The 18,958-nt window shown below is 44.8% G+C and overlaps 1 protein-coding gene across 5 annotated transcripts in view; it reads right to left on the minus strand.

Annotated features, from left to right (window-relative positions):
* LOC142579533 (uncharacterized) overlaps window positions 1–18,958 on the minus strand; it is a 51,149-nt gene that overhangs the window by 27,058 nt on the left and 5,133 nt on the right. For all 5 annotated transcript variants that reach the window (XR_012827392.1, XR_012827393.1, XR_012827394.1 and 2 more), the window contains exons 5-10: window positions 15,637–15,799; window positions 11,879–12,377; window positions 8,348–9,401; window positions 6,267–6,743; window positions 4,199–4,358; window positions 3,763–3,863 (exon numbers count right to left, since the gene is read on the minus strand). Coding sequence is in view for 1 of the 5 variants with exons in the window: in XM_075689853.1 (XP_075545968.1) it covers window positions 3,763–3,863; window positions 4,199–4,358; window positions 6,267–6,743; window positions 8,348–9,401; window positions 11,879–12,377; window positions 15,637–15,799 (2,454 nt within the window). In the remaining 4 variants the exon portion in view is untranslated. The remainder of the gene's footprint in view (window positions 1–3,762; window positions 3,864–4,198; window positions 4,359–6,266; window positions 6,744–8,347; window positions 9,402–11,878; window positions 12,378–15,636; window positions 15,800–18,958) is intronic.

Consider the following 18,958-nt stretch of genomic DNA (forward strand, 5'->3'; position numbering starts at 1 on the left):
GAGATGGGTCGGAAAATCCTGTGAGAAAACAACTAATGTAACGTAACATAAACGTAACGTAAACAAGTCTTCCACTTGTGTCCGCGAAGGATGGTATCAATCATGCACTCGAAGGTAGCGGGAGCATTGCAGAGCCCGAAGGGCATAACGTTAAACTCGTACAGGCCATCGGGAGTGATGAAAGCCGTCTTTGGGCGCTCAGCCTCAGCCATGGGAACCTGCCAATAGCCAGAGTGGAGATCTAAAGACGAGAAGTATTCGGCATCTTGCAGTCAAGAGCATCGTTGATTCAAAGCAGTAGGTAGAGGTCTTTTCTTGTAATCCTGTTCAGGCGGCGATAATCGATACAAAACCGAATGGTGCCATCTTCTTTTTACACTAGAACGACAGGTGACGCCCAAGGGCTTTGAGAAGGCTGAATGATGCCGTGCTGGAGCATGTCGTCCACTTGTTCCATGATAACTCTGCGCTCTTCTGCAGAAACGCGATACGCACGCTGTCGCAAGGGGGCATGGGAACTGGTGTCAATAGTATGAGAGACACTTGTTGTGCGACCCAAGGATGGTTCATTGCAGTCGAACGAAGAAATGAACTCATTCAGTAGAGTAAGAAGTTGAGTGCGATGAGACGGCGGTCTGCGGTCTGCGGCCATGGCGTTGTCGAAAACTACTTAAGGCGGTGGGGTTGAGATGGAAGTTATGGTGTCCAGATGTAAACGGATGGTGCCATCATGAACGTCAAGGTCTTCAATACACGTGACAGCTTGCACAAATCCTAAGGCCTCACCACGCAGTATGGTCACTGGATACCGGTGCGGATTACAGATGGGTATCAAAACGGTTTGAGATCTAACAGTGAGGACGGCGAACGGGAGAAATAAGTCCTTGCGGTCAGCAAGCATGTCAGGTGGCATAAACGCCACAGTTGAGTCTGGCACGGCAGTACACGACAAGGTCACAAGCACCGACGTCTCCGGCGTTAGATCAGTATCATCATCAAAGACTTTGTGAACAATAAGGTCGGCGTCGACCGAGGGCGAGTCACGTAGCGGCAAAGGGCCACTTGCGCACGAGAACAATTGATGATGGCACTATGACATGACAGGAAGTCCCACCCGAGGATGCGATCATGAGAACAGGAGGCCAACACAAAAAAGTTGATGACGTACAAAACATCTCAGTAGACTACACGGGCAGTGCATACAGCTGTAGCATGAATGCGCTGTGCGCTAGCAGTGCAGAGTGCCATGCCAGATGGAGAGGTCGTGAATTTTTTTCAGCTTGCAACAAAGATTTTCATGGATGACAGAAACTGCGGCCCCGGTATCGATAAGTGCTTGAGCGGATGCTCGCTCGATATAGACATCAATGACATTCTGTGGTGAAAATTGAGGCTTTAGAAAGTTCGATGAGCTTGCAGTTCTTGCCTCTGGAACTGCACTAGTCAGTTTCCCTTGGCAGTAGGTGGCCGACAACGCATAGGTGACAGCGACAGTCGACGTGGAGATGGAGAATGGTGACTGTCGGAACGGCAGTCGCGATCGAAGGGTCTCAGCGGCGAGTCAGCGGCATCTTGGCATCGTATCTCGGCAGCATGTTGTGGCACGTAAGGAAACTGGTCGAAGGCGTCACAGTGCGAGGCATGTTACGACGACAAAAGCGCGCAATGTGACCAGCAATGCCACAGGCGAAGCAAATAGGCCTATTGTCTGGCATGCGCCACCTGTCGGCTCGACGAAGAAGCTGGGGTGACTGCCATGGAACGGGTGCTGGGGGAACCCGGGATGGAATACGATGCTGGGGGTGGCCCTGCGACAGTGGCAGCATAGTTGAGCGGCGAAGGTGTGACCAGCGACAGGTAGTCGGCATAAGAGAGCGGTGCCTTCAGAGGAGCAAATAGCGGCAGGTATTTAATATAGCAGAGCGGTGCCATCACAGGAGCTGGTGGGCGAATGGGGGTAAGTGCGTCAGATATTTGGGCATGGATGGCTTGTTGTACGGCAGGCTCCTGGCTATGAGGGAACAGTGACAGCTGGCAGGCCACTTCCTCGCAAATGAAATCCTTCAGCTGAAGGAAGAGAGCAGAAGGATCAGTATGGCCAGCGGCATCTGCAATGGCCGAGACTGAGTCAGCCAGTGGGAGGTTTTGGCTGGCGATGTAATGTTGGCGATGCAATTCATCGAAACTCTGACACAGGTTGAAGAATACGGCGATGCTGGTTGGACTCTTGGGCAGCAGAATTTGAAATGCGTCGTCCTCAATACCCTTCAGAATACGGTTAATCTACTCGTCCTCCGCCATCGTTGGATTAACACGGCCTTAGAGATCCAAGACATCCTCAATATAGCTGGGGAAAGTCTCGCCCAGTGGCCGTGCTCACTGGCGTAGACACTATTGGGCACGTAGCTTGCGGACAGCGGGGCAGCCAAACATTTCGGCGAAATGTGTCTTGAATGCGGACCAACTCGAAATGTCAGATTCAAGATTCTTAAACCATAAATTTGCGATGTCAGCAAGGTAAAATATAACGTTATTCAGTTTAGATTGGGCGTCCCACTTATTGTGAGCGCTTATAGGTTCATAGGAGGACAGCCAGTCTTTGACGTCATGTTCTCTGGTCCCGCAAAAAATAGCCGGGTCGTGCTGACGGAGAATGCTGGCGCAAGTGACAGGGGCAGCCGTGGGTACAGTCGGTGCGTAGGTCGCATCAGTCATGGTGACGGTGGGCAACATACAACTGCGGAGCTCCAGGGTGAATTGAAGGATTCCAGCAATCACCACCAAATGTAATGATGTTTAATTAAAGGTGAGGAGCAGCAGATAAACAGCAGCCTAGCAGCAGCGAACAGCCCGAGCTCTCTTGCTAATCACAGCATGGGGCGTCGTCTCCGAGCTGCTATAGGAAATACGAGGCGCGTCTGCTTCATAACATAATATACAAACCAAATGCTTTCTTTAGACTAGGCAGATGTCAATCATGCAAGCATAATTGAAGTTTAGCAGTAGTTGCGAAAAGGTCAGAGACCATAATTTTTTTTCTCACTGACTTTGTCACAGTTAGTAATCACACAGCCCTAGACCAGCTATGAAACCAAGGACATCACATTTAATTAGACATTGTCTGGAATATTCTGCAACCATATACAACAGCATTAATTATCACTTATTTCTTTTTAACACCATATGTGTCCTGCTTTTCATAGAAATCTGAACATAATAGAAGGGGCGAATTGGGGACTGCAAAACAGAAATAAGGAAGGGGCTTTATCAGATTTCAATGCAATCAAAGCACTCTGTGTTTAACCCCCTCGTATCAGACCAAGAGATGCTTCAATCCCCCAATGATTTCAGTATCCGACTACTACACTGCAGAAAAATTTGGCATGCTATATTCCAAAACAAACATTCTATATACCGAACAAAACACTTTAGCACACGTTGCAGTGAGTAAAGCAATGGAACTGAAAGTACAGCACCTTTATTGGTAGCTACAGTACTACCCTGTTCTGCTAGTCTTGTGAGTGCATTCATAAGTGCCTCTTTTATTGGTTTCTTCAAGACAGATGCAGGAGAACATAGTAAGTAAAAGGACAAACTGCTTCAGTACAGAAAACGAGACGTATAAATGAGGTATTACAACTGTCACATGTTTCGAAGAAACAACACAATACATACAACTAAAAATATTACCCTACATCATGCAACAGATTGATTTTAAATGCAGGTTCAATTACAATTTATAAATAAAGCAGCACTACCTACCTTAAGTGTATCCTTACTCGCAGGCTTGGGAGATGTGCCTTTTCTCCTAGACGGTTTGTCTTTCATTTCTCTGGCATCAACTTCTGGTTCATCTTCAGAGTCTGAAAAGTAAAAGCAATGCAAATAGCATAGCATTACAGCAAGGATATTTGATGTTCATATAGCAGTCAGTGTGAACATCCTTGGCATATCTCAGCTTAGCCAGCTTCCTTCTGAACAAAATGTTGCCCACTGAGTGATTGGGAACCATGAGGCTGTGCCGAATTTGTCCTCAGCACTATATTATACCTTACCATGTGATACCTTCTAACAATTCCAACCAGAAATACCCCCTCCCCCTTTTTTTTCTTTTTTTCTCACACTTTGAAACCTAACAGCACAAAGCAGTAGAAAGGTCAGTACAAGCAGGCATCCTAACAAAATCCAAGACGCTAACCTGAACTACTACGATGCACGGGTGTCATTCCTTCCTCGCTGGATGATTCAGAAGACCTTATTTCGCCTTCTTCTTCACTTGTGTCACTGGGCAATTCTCTTTTCACAGCACTGGACAAGTCTTCATGCTTTGTACTGTCCACCTGGGTTTTTTTCTTTTGCTACAAAACAGCCAAGAGAGAACAGAGAAAGTAACTTGAAATGATGAACAAACAATACAGCAACTAGTGAATTTGACTGCAAACAACCAGAGATGCCGCAGCTGCGAGCCACCACATTGGCCTCGTAGAATGCAAAAACTGTCCAAAGTTGATTGAATGCAGTATATTGAGATGGCGGTTGAGCAGCTATTATGCATATTAGCATATACTAAAGTCGAACCTTGATACTGTAGCACCGCAAACATGTACCCCTACGAGCCCGAGCTCCTAACCGTCATTCAGTCTCACCTTCGACAGATTGTACTCCAGCGACTGCACGACGTTCCCACAAACCCTGGCACCACTCGGACGTATGACCGAATTCAGCAACATTTTTTCTGGCCCCGTCTTAACCGCTCCGTCTGGCACTATGTTGCCGTGTGTGAGTCGTGTCAATGCCAGAAAACACCCGCTGTGCATCCTGCTGGTGTGCTGCAGCCTTTGGATATACCAACTGACCATTTTTCTTGCATTGGCATTGCTCTTCTCAGACAATTCTCAATATCAAATGACGGAAATAGGTGGATTGCCGTCGCTACGGACTATACAATCTGCTATGCCATTACTAGAGCCCTACCAACCAGCTGCGCTACAGACATCTACATAACATCTACATGCTGTTATTTGTAAAAATATGCCAAATAATCAACCAGCCCAAGTTCAACCATTATTAAGTCAGAGCCTCGAGTTTGACAATAAAGCAGTATTTTTAAAATGGCCTGGCTGATTGCAAGCACGGTACATTTATAAGTAGCGCACCTATTACAATTCTGTCCTTACAGACTGAGTTGCTCTATGCTGTTGGTATCCGTCGTGCAGAACTACGGCGGCGGCATACTATATACAGAGCCCTTTCCTGTTGTCGAGAGGGAGGGATTCGAACAATCCATAACGGTAAGTTTGACAATATTTTGGCAAGTATAACCGAGCACATGCATTCTGCTTCACAAGTATGAGCCCATACCTAGTGGCCCAAGCTATTAGACAACTTGGGTCACCGAGCCAGGATAGAGGGCGTGGCGACGAGGGCATGACGAGAGTAAGAAATCAGGAAGCTGGAATCTGACGGATCACAATCTGGAGCACGTACCAAGTGGCCTAAACAGGTAGACAATTTGGGTCACTCGGTAAGAGGCTAGCTAGCTAGCTAGCTCGGAAGATAACGCTGTTCTTCCTTAAAGGATTTGCAGAACAGACAACCAGGAGCCAGATTTAACTGTTACAGCCAGTAATGCGGTGTGGGAACATCGTAGTAAATCATTTATTTTGCCATAGAACATACAAAAGTTCAGGGCGCCAAGAGTGCTCACTGTTACATCCGATATAATGTTAAAGCTGGTTAAGGTAACGCTATGAGTAGGTTCAACTGTACTTGCCTTGTTTTTTCGTGTAAACTGGTTGTAACAATCATCGGTTACAACAATTACATTTTCTTGGCACTTGAATATTGTAATAAGTGGGCTCGACTGTATTAGCAACTATGCAACGCATGTGTGCTGCTAACGATCACACTTACGATTACTTCGCATACACCTGCTTTTTCGTCAATGTCCGCATGTTTGCTTATAACGAAGATCAGATATAACTAAGGTATTTTTGTATTAGATGCAACTTCGTTGTAACGAGGTTTGACTGTATACAGTTTACAATGCTGCACCATATTATATACAAGCAAACGGGCAAAACACTCAATGCTCCTGCAAATACAAAATCGTAAGGACTGAGCTGACAGTGCTCATAAGTTTTACCTTAACAACAATGTACGACCCACAAAAGCTATACAGTTCTCTCTTTCAACATTAAAGTGGCTTTACATGAACACTGCTCAGGTTAAAGTCTGCGAGAGACAAGACGAAAATTTACACTCACCGACTCTAACAAAGCAATGTCCAGTGCCCGCACGACATCATCGAAATCATCCACATCGGAATCATTCGGTGTCGTCTGTTCTTGTGGGGAGGCCATGCTTTCGGTGCCAGTACTTCTCTCCGAGCAAGGCGACTGTTCTTTCTCAGCCTCTTTTGTCTTATCTTCAGTTGCACCATCACCCTGAGCAGCACATTCACTCAACACAAGCAACTCAGATGATCTGACAAAGTTGACTCCAACAAATGGCTTCGCTGGTGGAGGGTTCTTGTCATCTGTAACATGTGCATCCATGGCAACTCTATTGGAGCAACCAAGGCCCACATGCTTTTCCTCTTCGTCTTCCTCATCCGCTGCTGAAGGGAGGGCTGGTGGAGATGTGGAGGGAAGTGGCGGCTCCGTAGCAGTAACAATTACATCCATGCTGTCGTCATCACTGCTCTCCGAGTCACCATAAGAAACCAGGTGCTGTGATCCCTTCTGAAAACAAATGGTCCACACATGAGGTCATGAAACAAGGCAAAATGTGCAGCTGTCTTGCAGCATATTGAAGCATCACACGCAAATAAAATTTCCACAGTGTGCACTACTGTAGGCGAGGCGGCACCTCAACTTGTGGAGGCAGCAGAGCCCACCTCCTGCCTAAAAGTCAGAATCTCCAGCTACAGCAGTGTCTAATCACCACCTGTTGTGGCTCTGCCCACGAACAAGTACTGGAGAGAGAGAGCTGCCAAACTATGAAAGGATTATACAGACAGATAGGCATACGTGTATGGACAATAAGTTCAGTAGGTTACTACTGCAACTTCTACATGAGGGCTTCCATGCTTATTTAAATAAACATCTATGCCATAGACAAGCTTCACAGAAGAAAGAAGAAGAAGAAGAGAAACTATACGGCATTGTGCAATTCAGCTTGCTTGCAGTATATTTAATGTCCATCATTACTGGCTGATATGTAATGTATACTGTCATATAATCCCTACTATACATGGTGTCCCAGGTACCTTTAGCCAGAGTTTAAAAATATGTGAATGCCACATAGCTGAACAGAACCAAGGTAATGTTGTTTGCCACTGCTTGGAGATACTCAGATTCTCTTTTTTTTCATTCTACCTAATTACATAACTAGTTCTAATTAATTAACTTCTCAAAGTATTACAATTAGACAAAAAGTGTCAATGAGAAAATTGTAGAGCAACATGAAAAACTCTCGACACAGCTTTCTGTTGCTTAATATGTGCTACATAAGCATATTTCCGAGCATGAGACGCCCGCGAATACACACAAAGTGCCTAGAGCGATCATTCACGTGGCAATTCTGCATGCATTCGCGGGCTTCTTTCATGCTCGGAAGACACTTATGTAGCACGTATTGAGCAAAAGAAAGCTGTACCAGGAGTTTTTCATGTCGGTCTACAATTTTCTCATTGACACTTTTCACCTAATTATAATATTTGATAACATTATCAATTAGGACTAATCAACTAACTAGGCAGAATTAAAAAATAATAATTTGAGTATCCAAGCGATGGCAGACATTACCTTGGTTCTGTCCCGTTTAATGGCATTCGCATATTTTTAAACGCTGGCTAAAGTTAGCTGGGACACCCTGTATAATCAACTACTAAGTGAAAATTGTGTGCTCCATATTACCTGCACAGTATGAAAACTATGCATTAACAAGCAGTTCCAAGAAAAAATAAGGCAGCCTTGTGTGAAAGTGCTGCAAAGTTATGCAGAAGTACAAGACCCTGCAGCCAAATCAAACTAGCAACTGACGAATTCAAGGTGATTTTCACTGTGTTAGTCCCTAGCCGATTGAATGGCTACCACTGTTCACACAGCACAGTTTAGCTTTATTTTTTTACATTTTCTTCCTACGACAAGTAGACTTAATGCTTAAACAGGCAGGAGGTGATGATAAAGTGATTAGTAGAGGATAAGAATAACATTCTACAGTCAAGCCAGTGTTAGGCACCAAGGCAGCTGCACCAAATCATTTTCTGGGAGTAAATGAGGCACACAGCCAAGGAAAATTATGTAAACAGGAGAAGAGATAGAAAGAGAGAAGTAGACATTACCTTTGCCTCCTTGATTTGCTTTGACTTCAGCTGTCCTGCTACAGCCAAGGAGCTGACACGAGCATTGGAACTGCCTTGACTAACACCTTGGGACACCACTTTTTTAGGCACATCCTGCACAACTGCTTCAAACTGGAGCTTTCCACTAGTCATGACAGGATAGTTCACAACAGTTGACTCCTTCTCAGTGTTTGGGGCTGGAGTCAACACTTTTTTATCTTCCTTATCTTTCCCCTCATCATCTGTTTCACTGTCAGCGACAGGAGAGCCAGGGTAATCCACCAGGCCTGACAATGCCGGCACTGCACTAACTGTCATTCCATCAGGAGCACCAGAAGTCTCTCTGGCGGCTGCAGGAGAATGCATACTTTCCTGTACAGTTTCGCCAGCTTGGGTTCCTTGAGCACTGGATGCCTCAGATGCAGCTATAGGTTCGCCCGATTCCATGCAGTGAGACGAAGTATCTTCTAAGCTTGGACACGGTTTTTGAACCGCGGGTTTCTCTTCTTCACAGCACTCCGATCGTTTCTCATAGAATCCATCTGGAAGCAATGGGCCAATAAACACACTGGTACTGGGCTTTTCAGTAGCAAACTCGTGGAACTCAGGCAGCTGTGGACCAATTAAAATGGGGGGCTGATGAAATTCAGGTTCACCAGGCTCTGGCAAGTGTGGCCCATAGACAACCCTCTCTTCAGGCTCCGGCAAATGTGGCCCATACACGGCTCTTATCTCCTCCGGCAGGTGTGGCCCATAAACAACTTTCTCCTCCTCTGGCAAGTGCGGACCGTAAACTGTTACTTCCATGGAGTCGGGAGCATCTGGCAGCTGTGGACCATACACAGGCTCTTCTCCTTGAGTGAGCACAGAGTCCGGCAGCTGTGGTCCATAGGCAACCAGTGGTGGCGACTCCCTACGCGGCTTCTTGGCAGCAACCTTCAGCCGCTTGGAAGGATGCCTCTTCCGTTGTGCCCTCTGAACTGCATAAGTCTCGTCGCTGCCCTCAGATGAGCTACTGTCAGATGCACCATATGAAGTTATTGGAATGATAACCCTGCACAAAAGACAAGAAGAAAAGAAATTTGTGACCTAAGAAGTATAAAACACAAGAAGCTGTGACCCCTCTTTAATTCGGCACTTTACCAGAAGGCGTGGCTAGATTGTATATTAAAAAAGGACTAACTGAGCAGGCAGCTCTGATATACAACACAGCCTGGTGCATAAAATAACAGGCGCCCATATGTTTTAAAAATAATATTAATAAAGGTAAGCTCTCAACCCTTCAGCAGTGCTCCAAAGCCTAATGTCATATTCAATATTTCATAGGAGTTATGACAGTGAACAGTGCTTTTAAAGTTGAAATGGCTGCTACCAGCCGAGATCTCAGACAGACATGATCAAAATGGCTCAAGGTCATTCATCATGCCGCAATGACCTCGAGCCACCGGAGCACAAGTGTGGCAGGTGTGACGTCACACCACGTGATACGCTGCGGAGAGGTGTCGGAGCCTTGCTCCTGCGGTACACAGTGACTAAGCGAGGGTTTAACAGTTGCTTCACCGGCACTTGGTCAGCCAGTCTCACCACGGACGGCACGCCGGCTGGGCCATCTGTACGTGCACTCCGGCGCAAGCAACAGGCTGAATCGAATCATCCAGTAGATATAGCTAGTCAGCAGGCTGCAAAATCTCAGGCAAAGGCAAAGCTGCCTGCTGGAACACCAGAGCAAAGGGAGGTCAGAATAGAACATTATAGAGAAGCTTACCAAGTGCGGAAGCATGCCAAGATCAAAGCTACTGCAACTGCCGCTGTCATTCAGCAGCACAAACAACAAGGAGAAGGACACGAAGCCGTGGATTGAAGCAACGGCACCCACAACGAACATCTGATGCACCACACCCTTTGGCTGCCAGCAAGCTTGACTGCGACAGCCAAGTTTCACCGCGACTTCATGGACAACCCATTCGGCAGCATGTGTAACGTGTGTGAAAGACTGTGGCCTAACTTTAATGAAACACTATGTGCATAGTCTTGACAAAACCAAGCCAAACAGACCTTTCACTCATGACAACTAGGTGTACTAGAGTTAAACCTCAGCCAATTTTTTGCTATAATTATTTTTTATGATGCCCAAAACAAGATGTTCTTTGTTTAGGGCCTAATTAGCTAATTAACATCAACTTGCATGGCAAAGTACAGCACACGGAATCGATTCTGAATGTTCATAGTGTGTCATAGGGTAAAGTCGTTGTTCTAGGCCTTTTTGAAGCGAAGATGTAAGTTGTAAAACTTAGTTAAAAAAAAAGAAATGCACACCTTGATAATAGAAAGTATCAAGACGGTCATTTGTATCAGCCTATCCTGGGCTCTCAAGATGTAATACACATGACAATGTTTCACAGAATATGAAGCAAGCTTGAGAGATGCCACAAAACTAAGCTGAAGGCAGAGCAGTGTATTTAAATAAAATAGCATCAAATTCAGATTGTTCAGCAGGGCAATAGCTGTACCTTAGCTCTACTCTAAGCTGACTGCTTTATCAAATCCCCACCATGAGTTGCCATTGGTAACAGCATAAAAAATATAGTGCATACCACTGTCTTTTCTGGCTGCCATGACCACAATGCAACTTCAGCTTACAGGCTTTTTTAGCATGAACAATTAAGAGTAGCATGTCTTGAAACTGCTTAACTTGGAAAATATGTACCATAGTATCTCAAGCCATCACCTCCTTTCCTAACTTTATAATTTATCAATAAAAGGGGATTGACAATACTTCAACTTTCTAGCCAAATTAAAATCAGCAAGAACGACCAACAAATGACATGCTTGATGAAAGACCAACCAGCATCATGAGCTGACTATGTTCTGAGGCAGCCATATTTTGGAACGCACATACAAATAATTTTTTTTTTAAAGTGCAGCAGATCAAATGAGTTAGAATCTATATACAGAGAAGCTTTACACGAGTGTATAGAGAGTTGAAACACGAGTACACGCACACATATAAGTGCAGAAATTAAACTGAGCCTTTTGTTAAGCGGAGTTGCTGACTACTAGCAAGTACGACGGACGCCTTGAACGCATTGTGGTTTCAGAGGCAACATGCGCATATGTGCGTAGCGCAATTCGAATCCATTCTATCCACAAGAAGTGTTTACTTCCTCCTTACCATGCAGCCGTGAACGCGTAAGAGCGAGCTTCCTAATTCTTTCTTTCTTTCTTTTCCCCGCTTGGCTGGCGCCGCGGCAGTTGCAAATGCCATCTAGTGGTGGTGCAAGAAACCCAATGACACATGCACTCTGCTGTGATAGGTTGGCCTATTCGGCAAGAGAAGAGCCAGGCCGCAGCACCCACAGTCACAAAACTCAGCAAGGTTTGCAAGAAAAGGGGGTGGGCAATGTCTTGAGGATGGACTATGACTCAGTACATTGGTACAGCAATTCCTTGTTTTGAAACTGTTTTCTAGTACACACCTGTACACACAAGCCATTTCACTGAACACAGCACCAAAAGTGTGCAGCCACATACCCAATGGCAGCTTCCTGCTTGCGCTTCTTCTTGCCAGACATTGTTACTGTTTTGCTCAATTCAGGTGTTCCCGCCATGCTAGCAACCGATCCACTAGTTGCAGATGATACAGCAGGTTTGGTGCTTCCACCTTCCGTGCTGCAGGCATCAGCAGCTTGAACATTCAATGATTTACTGCTGTTAGGTGCAGTCACAGCAATCGAAGATGCTGGTGCACTGCTTGAGGTTTCAGGAAGCACCTGTGCACCATCACTCAGTCCTGAAGTTGTTGCAGAAGAAACAGCAGCAGCTGCTCCATGTCCAGGTACAATGCTCTCTGCATCAACTGGTTCCCCATACTGTGCCCAGTAGGCTTCATATTCCGGAGGGCAGTCCCACGTCACCTCATTGGTCAACTGATGCCAGAAGTAGGTGTACCCTGTTGCTTCATCCATGCATTCTACCCAGGGGCATGCGGGAACCTCGCCTTCAGTGGTTGAAGGTGCATCCACAGTGTTTGCTATTATGGGAAAGAAGATAGTAACAACGAGTTGTTAGAATTTTCTTGCAGTCGCCATTGAGCCAATTTGCAACTAAATTCCACAATAAACGCATGTTCAAAAGAAGTAAATAATGATATGAGAGCAGACATGCAGGAAAGGTTATGCATTTGACAACCATGCACAACTGTGAACCATTAAAGTGAGCACAATCAAACCTCGATATAACATACACAGGTACATTTAACAAATCATCAGATATATACCGAAGTAAGTCTAAGATGTATTTCTCACTAGTAATAGCGTCTGACGAAGACGCAGTTAAAACAAATATTGCATATAACAAAAGTATTTTCATGTTGGATGCGAGTTCATTATACATTTGAACCTCAATATAATGAACTTCAATATAATGAAATTTTCTATACAGTCAAACCCACTTATAACGATAGCTGTTTTAACAATACCTATATCAGTTATAACAATGAGAAGCTGCTGCACCATCAACTTTTGCATGTTCTCCATGATGAAATAACCCGCTTACTACAATGCCCCAATGCCACATTATCGGTTGTAAGCATATTTGCGATGATCGTTTCATCGGTTAGGAACACTTAGTTTCCAAATCTATAGCCGAGCGCTTTCTTTTCACCAACAACATCCTGCATTGCTGATGATCAGCGGGCGAATCAGCCATCTTCCGTTTCGACAGCGAGTCAAGTGAAGCTGAGAAACCGCATGGCCAGGAACGACTTTGACGCAACCAACAAAGACGAATGCAAGTGATTAAGTTGTTTGCAGAACTGCGCTGAACGAGGAGCTAATGAGCAACATTATACAGATGTTGCGTGGCAACATGCGAGCAATCTGCTTGCGGCGCAGTTGGCGCCTGAAGTCTGGCTGCTGCATGGCTGAGCCGAAAGGTAGTGAAATGCAAAATCCTTGAAAAAAAAAAAAAAAACGAGAAATTCGACCCACTGCACAGGTTTTCAGAGTGCAGCTCTTGGGCACCCGTTCCTGCGGCGAGCGGCGGCGTAGTCGCTCAGTGTCTTCGTAATCGAGCAAACGAGCACAGCGAAGGATGAAAGAGCGAATGTGAAGTACAAACGATAGATGGCGATAGTGGAGAGCGCGAAAAGAAAAGCGGAGGAGGATGGTGCAGTGGAACAATGAGGCAGAAAGCGTGAGAATAAAAGCATAGTGCCACGCAAGACGGGCTTTGCGACAACGATGCGACGAGATGGTGCCAGCGTAGCACGCGTCGTCTGTTTACAGACGACACCACCGCTATCATGTATGGAAACAAAGCGCTGCATGAGAGGACGTCTGTCTGCAGTGACTGCTGTGAATTGCGCCCATGCGTTACCCATGCGCTGCCTCTTGCTATCTCCACATTAGTGAGGCAGTTGCGCCACACTTCTCTCAGTTTGCGACGTGCCACACAATTCAGATTGTCAGCGCCAGCCAATATATTGCGAAATAAAACACATATACAGCTGCGCTCAAATTTTCCATTAGGGAGTATCGTAATCTTCGGTGAATTTTTTTACGTGCAATTACATAAAATTGCGACGTGAACGTTTAAAAAGTGCGCCAATTTCCAAACCTTTTTTTCCTGGCATGTGCTGCCACTATGCAGGCATACAGGGAATTTTTTTCTTGCACCTCACTCTCTCGGTTTTCATTACATGGTTTGTTTTAATGCCAGTTCGCTCCAGCGCGTCTACATGCTACCGCTCGCGTGGGCGGGTGGCAGTTTGTGTTTTGTTCCATGGATGGTTTCGGCTTCTTGCACTTGCAAAACTGATGGCTATCTTGTTACTAATCACTCAAAGGACGACCGCCTGTTTCTTGCTCGTTTAGTGCTCACAGAGGTGTGCATAGGAAGAATGCCGCCGTGCATGTGTTTCCTTTTCTTTTTTTCTTTTCTGGAGACACGCGAAAACTATTGCCTCTGGTTGGCAATAAGATGAAGATTAGCAGAAGTTTGTCACACGTATTGCTTTTTTGATGGGCACACAATCACACAGTTTTCTTGAGTGTGCTCATCTATGCAGTTCGATTACGCTATGGACATAAATATAAGTGTAAGAGCAGGAACATTTGAGTCTTGTGAAACATTCTCGTGTGCGCATTTTCAAAGCCTTGAACTATGAGTATAACAATGCATGAAATTTTTAATTCTTATAAGTTTATTTTCTTTTTTTTTTATGGTTGTTATTCATGAATAAAGAGTACATATATACCAATGCAAAATATTTTTTCTCCCGTTAAGGTCCCCTTAGAAAAATTATGGTAAATTTTTTTCGAAACAGGTCCCTCTAAAGAATTTAAATCTGCAATAAAAAAATCGACCCTGGGCGGTCGCATGCGGCGAAAAAACTCTACCCTGAACGGGTTAAGCGGAGCGTTTGCAAATAGCCGCTTGTAATTCAATCATTTGACCATCTGCATCAGTGAAAGTTGTCATTTATTGTCTCGTTATTCCATCACAGTGGCAGTGAAATTTTCTAAAATTTAAATTTTGTATGAACACTCTGTTATATTGAGGTCCTATGAGGGACATATCGAAAGTAAGTTTCATCATCTTTTTTAAATATGGTACACCACGTGAAACAAACAATTGGCATAAGAATCCACGCCTGTTCCTGGTTCAATGACGAAAGAAATGTAAGCGGAGGAGGAGTGACACATGCACAAAGCGCCAAAGAAGAGAGAGTAGCAGCAGACCAGTGTGCCTGAGTTTATTCAAGTATAAATCATGATGGCAGACAGACGTGTGCTGACAACGCAGTCACTAATGGAAGTGTGTGCTGTTATCCAGTATGAATAAGCACCTGTTCCCTGCACTGGAAGCCGCACTCTCGGGACGTCACTTCCAAAACAATCCTGAGGTGGAACAGGCTGTGTGACAGTACCTTGCATCACAGAGCCCCATATTTTACCGGGGTGGTTCCTTCAAACTGATTGCATGCTATGACAAATGTCTCAATGTTGGTAGTGACTATGTAGAATAAGTTTCCATGTGAAAATAAATAACGAAACTTACTTTTGGAATGTCCCTCGTAAATACATGGTACACTATAGTCGATAAGTCATAAAAAGTTAAAATACTTGATTATATTGAGGTTTACTGTAATAGCATTCTTATTAATGATCAAAGCTTTGACACCCAGGAGAAGCAGGGCCACCTTTATTATAAAATATGTATGTCAATCATTGTAAAAGAAATAAGGGTGTTGCTCTCGCTGATAATTTTTCTTCTTTTACCACCCTTACCTTTCGACTGAGGCACTTCAGCGCTGACTTCTTCGGAAGGTGTGCCAGAATCTGGAAGACAGCCTGAAGTGGCTGTCGTGGCCTCTTTATCAGGTAATTCATCCTTATCATCCTCGCCCTGTGGATCTGTCTCAGGAACGGTTGATGAGATGGCATCAATTTCCTGCAAAACATAAGAAACAACCCAACACTAAGCCAAACTGTCATTTATAATAAATTGAGGGGGAGAGAGAGAGAGCCAGAGAGAAAAATTAGATATTACATCTAGCAAAGTTAGCATAGCATCATGCTACTCCAGGCGAGATGGCGAGGGATGAAAGCAATAGAGTTAGATAAAAACCACACGTATGCACACATACACACACACATAAACAAACAAACAGAAGTTATTTACAGGGTCTTATTGAGGCTTTGAATAAATAAATTGAATAAATAAATACATAACTCTTTAAAAAATAAGTTCGGTTACTTTTTGGTACCCCCTAGTACACAGCGCCCCAAAAGTGCATGGAGTACCCAAAGAATGCTAACAGATTAAAAACCAAAAGTTATTTTCCGTTATAATACAGAAGTACCACATTGTGATTCTATATATATATCCCGCCTCTATATGGGGTACCTGGTTGTTTATTGAGTTTCTTCTACTCCAGCCTCTTCAGCAGGGATGGAAGCAGCCAAGGAAGTTTTGGAGGAGCTCTGGGAGCAGCAAATTTGGCACTTTGGAGCAGGTTTGGAGCATGAATTGTATATTCTGGAGCAGTAAATGCGCCTTTTGGAGCAGCTTAGTAAACATCAATATGTGAGAAGCACAGGCATATGAAGAAAGCTTGTTCCTTATTTGACTTTGCAGAACACTATTAGGTTGCGGCAGATCAGTTCTGCGGAAGACCGCAAGGCAACCAAGATTTATGACAGGGAATACTGTCATCCACTCGACTGCAGCATGAAGCTACAAAGGAAGCCCATACAGGTTTCTCAGAAACCAACATTAAATTGCGTACTGGATGTGCCAACTAAATGCGGCCAAGAAAAAATAACCTACGACTTTCTGTGAACAGCACCCACTCTACGCTGACAGGCTTGTTTTAATGCTAGACGAGTTTTTTTTTTTCATTGTGAACAAACAACTAATATTTAATTTTAATGAACTAACTTTTATTAACTTACTTATTCAATAAGATGCCAATACAGAGGTTGTGGAATACTCCAAGAAACGATCTAGATAGCACAAACATACCTCCCATTTCAGAGCGTGAAGAATCGAGTCCATAAATTTTTCAAAAGCAGCAGGAGCATCGCAAAGCTCAAACAGCATAACATTAAATTGATACAGGCATCGATACGATCTCGACCGGGTGAAGTGGTTCTTTACTGCAAGAATCGAGAAATGACGACGAAAGTGGGCATCGTGATGGTGAAAAAAGTATTAAAAAATGTATTCACTTCATTGGTACATGGTTGTGGCTCTATCCGAGTCTCGAGCAGTTCTGATTAACACGGGGGCAGGGATGGCCTTAAATAACCCCTCGCACAGTCTTGTGGTCATTAATGTCTTCTTGGAAAACTTGGGGAACTTATGGAAGTATGAACGCCTTTGTCAGGTTGCGAAGTCGAAAAGCTCTTCCCCTTGGTGTCTTCTCCTCTTGGTCCACACCTTTGTGTCTGCTCAGGGCATAAAGGAGTGACGCTTTTTCAGGGAAGAGGGCAATTACGTCGACATGGGAATGCCCGCTTGAATCTTTCCCACACCTGAGAGGTCATAGCCCAGGCTATTCCTAAAAGTCCTCTTTGAAACGAGGAAAATCATCTTGTCATGGGAATGCACAACTGAACATTTCACACGCTCGACAGGTCGATCATAACAGCATCACGAATGCTGTCTTCTCTTTGTCAGCAGAGTACATGGAGATCTGCCAATACTCCCATCATAGATATAGTGAAGAAAAGTAGGAAGCCGAATGCAGGCAGTCGATGATATTGTCCATCCGAGGCAATGGATATACAGTAAAACCTTGTTAAACCGCACCCGCTTAAACAGTAGTTTCATTTTAAAAGTAGTAAAGTCAATTCCCCGACTCAACAGCCATTGAACATAATGTGTTTTGTATCTGCATAAACCGTACCAGCTTACTGCGTATGTATCGATTAAAACGTAGTGTTTCCACTCTTCGTCGCGCAAACACGGCGGTGCGTCATCTCCATCAGGTGACCCGGTAGGACAACAAGACTTAGAGATCAGCACAATGGCCTACGTGAAGCCACATCAACATCATTTCAGCGCCGTGCCAGAGAGCGTTGTGGCATCATGCAAGCGAGGACTCACACCATGCCGAAACTCGGATAAAAAAGACGCCGGGTGCTCAGCATAGAAGAAAAATTAGACATCATTCGTGCTATTGAACGTGACACGAAAAGTTAGCGCTGGCTTGCAACATGGGTCTACTGCTGACTACGGTGCATGGCATTTGGAATGCGAAGAAGTTGCTCGGCAGCGCTGCTGCGAACACGAAGAGATGTCGGCTACGAGGTTAGACTTTTTGCCATCGTTGCCTCTATTGTTGCTGAAGTGTCGCCTAGCGACAGTGATAAGGATGACATGGAAAGCAACAGCACGGGCAATTCAGGACCGACAGCGGCAGAAGTTGCGCGTCACGTCATCGCGACAAGAACAGGGGTGGTATTCTGTAAGAGTCCACTTAGTAGACTGTCCATTTGGGCCGCTGCTGATTGCATGCAACTGTACGAGCGAGGAGGAGACAAGCGGCCCTAGCCAATCAGGAACAGCCAAAATGGACAGTCCACTAGGTGGACTCTTACAGAATACCTCCCCAGCACCCCGCAATAAAAAGGTGCCCCACGACTTCTGCAACGCTACCGCGCCTGTGCACGGAGAATATGCAATGCGAACGAGGAATCTACCATGCGAGTGTTTGCAGAGATATGGGGGCTCATAATGGCAAATCCTATAGCTCAATTAAAAAAAAAACAGGAACGTGGCTTAGACACAGGACAGCGCTGGCTGAAAAGCTGGCTCACAGCTTCGGCAAGTTTGAGGCCGCTGTCGTCACTGCTAGGCCGCTATGGCATCCAACAAAAATAACACGTTTGTCGCGCTAAGTAAATAAATACTGCATCTTTTTTCCCCTTTCATCGCACTCTCTTCGAGTTCCGTTTTTGACACGTAAGTGGGCGATCTCATGCTATTTTGGTTAAGCAGTACTACCATTTAGTACGTACTTTTTCTGAGCTCCGGCCAACTATGGTTTAACGAGGTTTCACTGTACATCTTTTTTGGTGAGGGTGTTTAATTGTCTATAATCAA

The sequence above is a fragment of the Dermacentor variabilis genome, chromosome 4, assembly GCF_050947875.1.
Source record: "Dermacentor variabilis isolate Ectoservices chromosome 4, ASM5094787v1, whole genome shotgun sequence".
In the NCBI taxonomy this organism is placed as follows: Eukaryota; Metazoa; Arthropoda; class Arachnida; order Ixodida; family Ixodidae; genus Dermacentor; species Dermacentor variabilis.